The sequence below is a fragment of the Chiloscyllium plagiosum genome, chromosome 2, assembly GCF_004010195.1.
Source record: "Chiloscyllium plagiosum isolate BGI_BamShark_2017 chromosome 2, ASM401019v2, whole genome shotgun sequence".
NCBI classification, from domain to species: Eukaryota; Metazoa; Chordata; class Chondrichthyes; order Orectolobiformes; family Hemiscylliidae; genus Chiloscyllium; species Chiloscyllium plagiosum.
Genome location: NC_057711.1, coordinates 82,817,940 through 82,830,058, shown reverse-complemented (window position 1 = coordinate 82,830,058; position 12,119 = coordinate 82,817,940). Strand labels below are relative to the sequence as shown.

Here is a 12,119-nt window from a genome sequence, read left to right as displayed (position 1 = left end):
TCCTTGTTTCACTGCCTCAGGAAACCAAAAGTGCAGGTAAACAAGGGTAATACAGTGACGTCAATCTACATGTAGACTGGGTTAATCTACTGATCACCAATGCTGAGTCGGATGAATTTCTAGATTTTTTTTCTATCCTCTCATGGGACATGGGTGTTGCTGGCTAGCCACCATTTATTGCCCATCCCTAGTTGCCCTTGCGAAGGTAATGGTGAGCTGCCTTCTTAAACCGTTGCAGTCCATATACTGTAGATAGATCCATGATGCCATTAGGGAGGGAATTTGACCAAACAACGCTAAAGGAAAAGCAATTTATTTCAAGTTAAGATGGTGTGTGGCTTGGAGGGGTATCTTGCAGGTGGTGGTGTTCCCATGTATCTGCCGCCCTTGTCCTCCTAAGTGGAATTGGTCATGGATTTGAAGTGTATCTAAGAATTGGGGTGAATTTCTACAGTGCATCTTGTAAGTTGCACACACTGCTGCAATTGAGTGTCAGTGGAGTAATGGAGTAGTGGATTTTAATGGATACAGTGCCAATCAAGTAGCTGCATTGTCTTGTCTTGGGTGGTGTCAAGATTCTTGAGTACTGTTGGAGCTGTACCCAGACAGGCAAGTGGGGAGTATTCCATCACATGCATGACTTGTGTCTTGCAAATGGTGGATAGGCTTTGGGGAGTCAGGTGATGAGTTACTCACTAGACTATTCCCCTTACCTGCTCTGTACTTATATGGAAAGTCCAGTTCAGTTTCTGGTCAATGGCAATCCTTGTATTGTTGATATAATGGGGGACTCAGTAATGGTAATGCCATTGAATGTCAGGGGCCAATGGTTGGATTCTCTCTTATTATAGATGGTCACTCTCTGGCTTTTATGTGAATGAAGTGTTACTTGCTACAGTCAGCCCAAGCCTGGATGTTGTTCAGAACCTGTTGCATTGAGCAGTGAACAATCGTCAGCGAACATCCCCACTTCTGATCATATGATGGAGGGAAGGTCATTGATGAAGCAACTGAAGATGGTCGGGCTAGGACACTATCCTAAGGAATTCCTGAAGAGATTTTCTGGAATTGAGACAACTGACCTCCAACAACTACAACCATCTTATGTTTCAGGTGTAACTCCAGTCAATGAAGAGTTTGCTCCCAATTCCCATAAATTCCAATTTTGTTAGGGTTCCTTGGTGCTACTTTTGGTTGAGTGTGATTTTAATGTCAAAAGATGCCACTCTCACCTTACCTCTGTACTTCAGTTCTTTTATCCATGTTTGAACAAAGACTGTAATGGGGTCAGAAGCTGAGTGACCTTTGTAGGCCATCAATAAGCAAGTTGTTATTAAGCACATGCTGCTTGATCCCATTGTTGATGACACCACTTTACTGATGATCAAGAGTTGACTGATGGGATCATAACTGGCTGAATTGGATTTGTCCTGTTTTTTATGTACAGGACATACCTGGGCAATTCTCCACATTGTCAGGTAAATGCTAGTCTTTTAACTGTACTGGAAAAGCTTGTCTTGGGGAGTGACAAGTTCTGGAAGACAAGTCTTCAGTATCTTTGCCCGAATGTTATCAGAGCCTTTGCAGTTACCCCAATCATTACTTGATATCACGTGAAGTAAACCAAATTAGCCGAAGACTGGTATCTGTGATGCTGGAGACCAGTGGAGGAGGTTGATATGGATCATCCATCAAGCACTTCTGACTGAAGATAGTTGTGAATATTTTAAGAGCAGTGTGCTGAAGAACCAATGAGGGAACAAGTAACAAATTTTATATCTAATACTAGGGAATAATTAATAATCTTCTGTAATAATGCTGTTTTTTTAACAAGGTTATGGTACCCTTGGCTTGGAAGTCTGGGCTTGGAAGGGTTTTCAGGCGAGTTTGATTATAGATAGCAAATACTGTCTCAGGAAAAAGGCTTTCAATATTGAAAAAAAAAGACTTGTACAATGAATGGGGAGTGGCCAGTTCTCCCAGCTCAGCTTTACTCTGGTTTGATTTGGTTTTAACCAGTCTGGCTATTCACTGAAAGCAGTCAGGCAGTTTGGAAGCTGCTGGACCCAAAGAAGCAGGTCCATGCTGGCAATTTCTCTCTGACATCTCTCTCCTGTAAGACCCTCTGTTTCATTTTACCTTTTGTGCCAATGGATGTGTATGGGGATTGAAGTATTGGGAACAGCATCATTAATTTGGTATAATCTGTTGGATTACCAGACGAACTAGGTACTTATAGACCAGTGAGCCATATGTCTGTTGTAGGAAAAGTTTTGGAAAGGATTATAAGAGATGGGATTTATAATCATCAACATGGATTCGTCAAGGGCAGGTCGTGTCTCACAAACTTCATTGAGTTTTTTGAGAAGGAGATCAAGCATGTGGATGACATGGTGAAAGTGGACTTCAGTAAAGTCTTTGATAAGGTACCACATGGTAGGCTATTGGAGAAAATGCGACGCATGAGATTGAAGGTAAGTTAGCAGTTTGGATTAGAAACTGGCTTTCTGTAAGAAGGCAACAAGTGATGGTTGATGGAAAATATTTTGTCTGGAGTCCGGTTACTAGTGGTGTGCCACAAAGATCTGTTTTGGGACTAATGCTGTTTGTCATTTTTATAAATGGCTTGGATGCAGGCATAGATGGATGAGTTAGTAGGTTTGCAGATGATACTAAAGTCGGTGGAGTTGTGGACAGCGTGGAAGAATGTTACAGGTTGCAGGGAGACTTGGAAAAACTGAAGAATTGGGCTGAAAGGTGGCAAATGGAGTTCAATGCAGATAAATATGAGGTGATTCATTTTGGGAGGAATAGCAGGAAGGCAGAATACTGGGTCAATGGAAAGATTCTTGGTAGTGTGGATATACACAGGAACTTTAGTGTCCATGTATATAGATCCTTAAAAGTTGCCACCCAGGTTGACAGTGCTGTTAAGAAGGCAAAAGATCTGTTCGGTTTTATTGGTAGAGGGATTGAGTTCTGGACCCATAATATTAGGCTGCAACTGTACGAAACACTAGTGCAGCCTCATTTGAATACTGTGTGCAGTTCTGGTCGCTCCATTACAGGAAGATTGTGGAAGCATTGGAAAAGGTGCAGAGGAGATTTTCCAGGATGTTGCCTGCTCTGGGACACATCAAAGGCTGAGGGAATTGGGTCTTCTCATTGGAGAGAAAAAGGCTAAGCGGGGATTTAATAGAGACATACAAAATTATCAGAGGATTAGATAGCGTGGACAGTGAGAGTCTTTTTCCTAGGATGATGACATCTGCTTGTATAAGGGGGCATAGCTGTAAATTGAGGGGTGATAGATTTAAGACAGATGTCAGAGGCAGGTTCTTTACTCAGAGCGTGGTAAGGGCATAGAATGCCTTGCCTGCCAATGTAGTTAACTCAGCCACATTATGGGCATTTAAACAGTCCTTGGATAAGCATTTGGATGATGATGGGATAGTGTAGGGTGATGGGCTTAGATTAAGTTAACAGGTCAGCGCAGTATTGAGGGCCAAAGGACCTGTTCTGCGCTGTATGTTCTATGATTTTGGATGGGTTAACTTATTCTGTGTTCTATTCTCTTTTGTTTGTATTTCATTCAGTAATCTTGTAAATAAATTCTATTTTGTTCAAAACTAAGTGGGTTGACCAGCTGCATCATTCATGGAATATCCACATTACACCTGCTTAAAACAACTCGCAAAGTTAGTGTCTGGGCCACTTTCTTGAAATGTTTTGAGGGAGTCTGGCCTGGTCCATAACGCTTCTTATAGAAGAATCCCCAGGAACAAATGACCATAATTTGAAATAATTTTCCATTAAATTTGCAAACAATGTAGTTCAATTCAAAACTAGAGTTTTGAATAGGTGACTTGCAAAAGTCTTTTCCCTAGGGTGGGGAGTTCAAAACTAGGGGATATATTTTTAAGGTGAAAGGAGGAAGATTTAAAAGGAACCTGAGGCTAAATTTTCCACACAGAGGGTAGATCATATGTGGAATGAACTGCCAGAGGAAATGGCAAATGCAGGAAGTTTCAATATTTAAAAGATATTTAGATAGGTACATAATTGGAAAGGTTTAGAGGGAAATGGGTCAAACGCAAGTAAGTGGCACTAGTTTAGTTCAGGAAATTTGGTCAGCATGGACGAGTTAAACTGATGGGTCTGTTTACATGCTGTATAATTCAAAGTATAAACAAAGGAACTAAGAAGGGATAAGAGGCAAGTTGATTGTGGTAAATTGTAAAAATACATTACAAAGATTGACAGGTAGTGGGGCTAATATTTAAATTACAATGCAAGGATTATAACAAATATGGATTCATTTAAGGCCTAAGTCAACTGTGGGCTAACTAAAGAAGTTAAACATTGCATTAGGTAAAGGTTAACATTGCTTAAAAAGTACAAACCTGTAGGTTGGAAGTATTTCAGAATTCAGAAACGAAGAACCAAGAAACCAATAAAAAAAGGAAAACAGAATATGAAAGTAAACTTAAGGGCTTAATGGTATTATCGCTAGACCATTAATCCAGAGACCAGGTAGTATTCTGGGGAATCAAATGATGAGGTGAAACCATTATTAGTTACCAGAAAAACACCCGTGGTTCACATAATATCCTTTAGGGAAGGAAACTGCCATTATTACCAGGTATGGCCTACACATAACTCCAGACCCACAGCAATATGGTTGACTCTTTACCGCCCTCTGGGCAATTATAGATCAGCAATAAATGCTGGTCTAATGAGCAACACCCACATTCTGTGAATGAGTAAACAAAAATAGTTGTAAAACCTTCTGTCGGCACGTAAAAGAGAAAATATTAACAAACTAAAAGGTGGGTCCATTATGGGCAAAAACAGGAGAATTTAAAATGTTAAATAGTGAAATGTCAGAGAAGCTAATAATGACTTGGTGTCTGCCTTCATATAGACAGATACAAGAAACTTTAGGAAATAATAGTAATCCAAAAAACTAGTGAGAATGAGGAACAGAGAGAAATTAGTACTAATAAAAATGTAGTCTGGACAGATTCATAGGGTTGAAAAGCCACGAATCCTTGGATCCGAAGATCTCCAGCTCAGTGTTGAAAGAAGTGGCTATCAACATATTGGATGCATTCTGGCAATAATTTAAAATAACACAGGTTCTGGAACCTGCCCGCAGATTGCAAAGGTTACATATGTAACCACACTCTTTAAGAAAGGACGAAGGAAGAAAATGGGAAAATCACAGGCCTGTCAGCTTCATGTCATTGTCAGGCAAAATGCTAGAAATTACTGTAAAGGATGTGCTATCTAGACACTCAGAAAATAATGGGAAAGTCATAATATTTTATGAAAAGAAAATCATGTTTGGCAAACAGTTAGAGGTTTTTAACAATATTACAAGAGGAATAGATAAGGACAAATCATCGGTTGTTGTGTATTTCAATTTTCAGAAAATTTTTGATAACATCTCACACAGGAGGTTCATATACTGGCACAGACTGAAGGTTGGTAAATGTAAAGAAAGCAGATGGTAGGAATAAATGAACCACTCTCCTACAGTAGCACCTTCCAAACCATCAACCACTACCATTTAGAAGGACAAGAGCAGTAAGTACATGAAAGTACCATTCCTGTGAGACTTCCTCTAAGTCACTCACTATCCAGACTTGGAAATACATTGATGTACCTTCAATGTCACTGAATTAAAATTTTAAAACTCTCTTCCTAACTGCATCAAATGAATTGTAGCAGTTCATTAATGCAACTCACCAGTAACTTCTTGATGAAAGCTAATGCTGTCCTGGCCAGCAATGCCCACATTCCATGAATGAATTAAAACAAAATTCTCAAGATGTCAGTCTGTGACTCATCAAATACCACAAGGATTAGTGTTTTGCCCCACTTGTTCACAATCCATATCAATTACTTGAATGTGGGGACCAAATATAACATTTCCAAGTTTGCGGATGAAACAAAACTAGGAAGAATATAAGTTGAAAAGATAATGCATTTTGGGCAGCTTTAGACCTCAATGGGGTGGTTATTCCCTCCCAGCCTGAAGCACAAGTCAAAGTGTATGGAAGAGAATGACAGTGTTATCCTTCAGAATGCTATAATTGATCATGGGCTACAGTAGGTCTGTCATTCAGGCTACATCTTTGTAACAGGGTTCATTATCAGAGGTAACTCCTGAAAGTTAGCAGCCTCTTGAAGTGCCCTTCTGGCACTTTTACAATTACATCAACTAAAACATGAATGACAATCACAAGCAGAGACACATTGGCAAGCTAGCTCCACCTCAACAGGGAGAAGGAAAGGGAAATGTAGATGGAGTAATGTGGACATGGAGGTGGAGTGATGTGGAGGTAGAGAGAGGTGGAAGGAGGGGAAAGGTAGATAGAGGGACAGGAAGGCGTGGGCGTGTGAATATTGTGGGGAGAGCCGGCAGGAAGAGTAGAGTGGAAGATGGGGGAAGGAGAGAAGAGAGAAAAAGTGGGGGGAGATGGAAAGGGGAGAAATGGAGGGAGAGTGGGGGAGAAGAGAGGAAGTGGGAGAAGGGTGGGGGAGGGTGGGGAAGCAGTGGAAAAGGGAACCGTCTTTGCCTTTCTCCACCATGTCCTCAATTCTCTTGCAATCTCACTCCCCCAATCTGCACAGTCTATCCTCCCCCCAAATCCCTCTACCCATACTCTAACCCCTCTCCTCCCCGCTGAACTCCATGTCAATATCATGCTTCATTGCAATGCATGCAAAGTGCAGTCTTTGTGTTTGGCATCAACAAAATGTTTTGTGATGATGTATAGGGTTGCATGCTTCCAGATTAGAATGAATGCGTAGTTATAATTACCAGGAGACACTGCTTAAAAATAGTAGAGTTCAGCAGCAGATCTTTAAGAGGATATGTAATCATTCTTAGTAGTGATTTATCCCAGTGAGAAGAAAAGGCTCCTTGAGAAGAATGCATCCATGTCTAAATTAGGAAGTTAAGAATAATCATTTGGTAATACAGAACTTCAATATTGCTGAAAAAAGACACATTTAGTGGAAGATTGTCACCTTGCCTCATTAGGACTGTGCAGTGTGAGCAACAGATGAACAATGTTATGAAAGTGTAGAGTTGTACTTTACTTTTAAGAGACTTAAAAAGCTAGCAAGGACTGACAAAGTACAGAGAGTCCTGAACGAAGTAAGAACGTAACACTTGGTTGAAACAAATAGCTGCAGCTTAGTTGCCATGAAACAGAAACAAATTCAAATTCGGCCAATTAGTTTACATTATGCCACAAAATACCAAACTCCAAACAAATTTGAATTTAGTATTTTGATAATATGAAAACCAATGAAATGATCCAATGTTTTGGGGTATAAAACTGGACATTTTGAACAGTTAGAAAAAGAACTGCCAAGCCACCAATAAACACAGACTGCCAGCAAAACAGCTCTCCAAAAGGTACCTATCTATAAGAAGTTTGTGCAGCAGAACATCAAAGCCAACCGAGAGAAAAAAATACAGAGGAAAATCTACAAATGTGAATCGACAAAGCTGACTGGTTCTGAAACGTGATTTTTTTTGTAAATCTTAATCGGGGTTTTTTAATCAGACCAGTATTGTAGAGTGTGAGGTAATAGCTAGGTTTAAGAGAAACGAGTTATAAATAGTTGTTGGTTTTAATATTCTCTGTTGGACTTAAAAAATAAAATTGTTAAGTTTTACTTTAAATTGTAACCTCTGGGATAGTTCTTTGCCTCTCAAATTTTAACAGATTACGGCATGAGGTGAACCTTTTCTGTGTGGCTGGCTTAAACTAGTAGAGGGGTTTACCTCATGTTGTAACAAAAGTTTGAGGTTGCTACTGCGCTGTAGCAAAACACGTGCTGTCATCACTAACAGGATGTTACCATCAAGTGAAAATAAATTTTCAGCCTATCACACAAATGAGTAATGTAATATATAAATTCCAGTGCTGGTATTATCCAGGTATGTAGGTCTTGCATTTCAAAGACTGGAGGATCATTTCAAACAGCATATTCCTTCGGTTGCTCAAAACAGGCAAAGAACTGGTGATGGAGAAAGTGAGGACTGCAGATGCTGGAGATCAGAGCTGAAAATGTGTTGCTGGAAAAGCGCAGCAGGTCAGGCAGCATCCAAGGAACATGAGAATCGATGTTTTGGGCATAAGCCCTTCTTCAGGAGGCTAAGATAAAAGGTAGGGTAGGAGGGACTTGGGGGAGGGGCCTTGGAAATGCAATAGGTGGAAGGAGGTCAAGGTGAGGGTGATAGGCCGGAGTGGGGTGGGGGCGGAGAGGTCAGGAAGAAGATTGCAGGTTAGGAAGGCGGTTCTGAGCTCGAGGGATTTGACTGAGACAAGGTGGGGGGAGGGGAAATGTGTAAACTGGAGAAATTTGAGTTCATCCCTTGTGGTTGGAGAGTTCCTAGGCGGAAGATGAGGCGCTCTTCCTCCAACCGTCGTGTTGCTATGGTCTGGCGATGGAGGAATCCAAGGACCTGCATGTCCTTGGTGGAGTGGGAGGGGGAGTTGAAGTGTTGAGCCACGGGGTGGTTGGGTTGGTTGGTCCCCTCCCCCCACCTTGTCTCAGTCAAATCCCTCGAACTCAGCACCGCCTTCCTAACCTGCAATCTTCTTCCTGACCTCTCCGCCCCACCCCACTCCAGCCTATCACCCTCACCTTGACCTCCTTCCACCTATTGCATTTCCAACGCCTCTACCCCAAGTCCCTCCTCCCTACCTTTTATCTTAGCCTGTTGGACATACTTTCCTCTTTCCTGAAGAAGGGCTTATGCCCGAAACGTCGATTCTCCTGTTCCTTGGATGCTGCCTGACCTGCTGCGCTTTTCCAGCAACACATTTTCAGCAAAGAACTGTTGATACCATCTATACTTGTAAAATTCATAACACAATGTTCAACATTACATATGGTTCTGCAATTGGATACTATTTCCTAGATGATTCTGAATATGTGATGAAATACACTGGCACCTAATCTATGCTTGCAGTGCAGCAGACAGCATGTACTGAAAGCTACATATTTTAAAAGTATCCTGTTTTAGTAGAAAAAAACAAGCACATGTACTACACCTATTTGAACTTAACAAAATAGATGACAGTGTTTCACTGTTTTGTTTTTTAGGGTATGAACCTGCCCAATCAAATTTAATAACATGGCAGGTAACTGTCAGTCATTATTAAGCATTCACCATGGCAACACCTTCAAAAATTGGTCTATTTACAGTGCACTTTGCTCTTAATTAGTATAAACGTAGATTTTCAATTTGATTTGCATTCTTGTGAGTTGTCCTTACGAATGTAAGATTTAAAAAACTTAGACAAAGCATGTCTCTTTTCAGCAATAAAGTTAAGCATTGTATTAAACTGAAATAAACTGCACAAATCTGCAAAGATTATAGGTGAGTCAGGTATTGGATAAAATAAGAACCAGCAAAAAATAACAAGCAAGACAATTAAGGGGATGTAGATAAGAGTATTAGAGAAAGCCAACTCATAATATAAAATGAAAGAATTTCTGCAATTATTTCAAGAGAAAGAACATAACTAAAGAAACAGCCATGGTCTCTACAAGTAGATTGCAGTTGACTAGTTAATCATAGAGTCTCTGACAGTCAATCTCACTGTGTACCTGTCTTCCTTTGTTATCTCCATCTCTGACAATTGATCTCACTAACTACCTGCAATCCCTCGTTGTGCTTGTCTCTGGCAGTTGATTTCAGTGCCCTTCTACTCTTTCTTGCCTCATACACATTGATCATCATGCTGCAGCATGACTCCACTTCAGAATGCCCAGTATCTTTAGAAAACTGCATGCCCTTCACAGGCTTATTGTGTTGTGCTTCAACTTGGTACAGATGCACTATCATTGTAGGGTAAAGTAAGTTCATTGTGGCAAAACAAATGATTAAGAAAATCACATAGTAATCCAATAGGTCCAACATGGCTTTTATTTTTATTTTTCTCAGGCTGTAGGCATCGTTTGCTTGGCCAGAATTTGTTACCTATTCCTAATTGGCCCAGAAGGAGTTAAGAGTCAACCATATGGGTGGCACGGTGACACAGTGGTTAGCACTGCTGCCTCACAGCGCCAGAGACCCGGGTTCAATTCCCGACTCAGGCGACTGACTGTGTGGAGTTTGCACATTCTCCCCGTGTCTGCGTGGGTTTCCTCTGGGTGCTCCGGTTTCCTCCCACAGTCCAAAGATGTGCAGGTTAGGTGAATTGGCCAAGCTAAATTGCCCGTAGTGTTAGGTGAAGGGGTAAATGTAGGGGAATGGGTCTGGGTGGTTTGTGCTTCGGCGGGTCGGTGTGGACTTGTTGGGCTGAAGGGCCTGTTTCCACACTGTATCTAATCTAATCATATTGCTGTGGATCTCATGTCAGATAAAAGTCAGATCAAATAAGTATAGCAGATTTCTTTCCCCGAAGGACATAATGCACCAATGTTTCTACACCTCAGCATTACCAAAGTGATCCCAACACTACTCAGCCAGATCATTTCCACACAGTACATATGAAAAATCTTTCACACCATTGTCCACTAACCGAATAAAAAAATTACAGTTTCCACAAAAATATTAACACTCACAGAACTTACACTCAATAATAATACTGTATTCAAACTTTGCAATTAAATAATTCAATTACTTGATTACAATTCAATACACTGGTGCAGTATACATGACATGGCATAAAATAACCCATTCTCCTGCACACCAAAAACAATAATGTTTAATAACAGTTAATCTGCACAATACCTTAAGTGCAATTCCTGTTCTCCCACATACCTGCACTTGACTTCCCATCCACTGAAAAGCATGGAATCCTGCTTCTGTTCTCAAAATAATGAGTCCAAAAACAAACTGCAAGCCTATGCCCCACAAAATAGTTCTCCATCTTACCTAAAAATAAATCCAATAAGAATGAGTGAGAAGGGGAACTTAATTACAGAACTATCATTTTAGCATTTCTTCCTGAACTGAAAATCTTGTTGAAAGCAGGAACAAAACTGAATAAAAACTCCAAATTAATGCAAATCAAATTGCATCAGATACTATATCCAAAATTATTACATTCCAGTTCAAAGATTTTTTTCTGACACAAGAGTTACATAATTAATATGGACAACATTTTTCCTTCCAAAAACGTCACATTGGACTTGAAATTTTAACTCTGTTTTGCACTTCAGAGCTGCTGCAAGGCCTACTGAGCATTTCTAGTACTTTGCTTTAATTCTTTCTTTCAAAATTCTTCAGTAACCTCAATATTATATCTCTTGTTGAATCTTTCATGCTGGAGGCAGCCTTTAAACTTGAATAATGATTCAGAGTTCCTTCTGTGGCCAAACAGCCAATGACCTACGTAATTTGGCCCAACATAAAATTGGTGAAACAGTTTCCGCAAGCAAAGCCTGATGGAATGCAGAGGCCAAGGTTACCACGGGTCAAAAGCAAACAAGGACCAGCTCCGATCTGTCTTGCACATTTAACAGAAGTGCTCCATCTTAACCATGGAAGAGTGGTTATGAGGAGAAACTCATTCAGAAGTACTCAGCCAGAACAATAGGGCCAGACTTTATGTTACTATATTCTCCAGTTTCAGCCAGACCCCTTAGAACCATGGCATAATTATATCTCAGAAAGGGAATGGGAACACCTGGAATGAACTGGCCTAACCTCACTGGACACTGTGACTGCTACCCAGAGAATATTTCAGAAGGGCTCAGAAGGAGGGGATAAGGAGGTACACCTGGCTGCCATTCCCTCAGAAGAGACTCAGTCGGCGAAGACTTCATGCATAACTGACCTTTGTATGAAGATGACCTTGAGTGCCCTGTTGACAGAACTCAGTGAGTTGAATCCAGCAGCCCATTCAAGTTCACCAGAGCTGCTAATGTGTGTTTTTTCAGGCAGTCAGCTTGTTTGGGAAAAATTAACAACTTTTACAAAAACTAAGTTTTCTTTAACTTACAAGTGTTTTAATAAAACTAAGTTGAACCACAATCTTTTGTCTCATATAGTAAGAACCCGAGTAAACATGTTTTAGGAACAATAAAAAGGTCAAAGTTCTATACAGAATATTTCATAGGCAATTTCTTTATTACACTAT

The 12,119-nt window shown here is 40.4% G+C and overlaps 1 protein-coding gene across 5 annotated transcripts in view; it reads right to left on the bottom strand.

Moving 5' to 3' along the window:
- LOC122561322 (solute carrier family 28 member 3-like) overlaps positions 1–12,119 on the bottom strand; it is a 196,365-nt gene that overhangs the window by 120,390 nt on the left and 63,856 nt on the right. For all 5 annotated transcript variants that reach the window (XR_006314992.1, XM_043713019.1, XM_043713029.1 and 2 more), the window contains one exon: positions 10,799–10,912. Coding sequence is in view for 4 of the 5 variants with exons in the window: in XM_043713019.1 (XP_043568954.1) it covers positions 10,799–10,912 (114 nt within the window). In the remaining variant the exon portion in view is untranslated. The remainder of the gene's footprint in view (positions 1–10,798; positions 10,913–12,119) is intronic.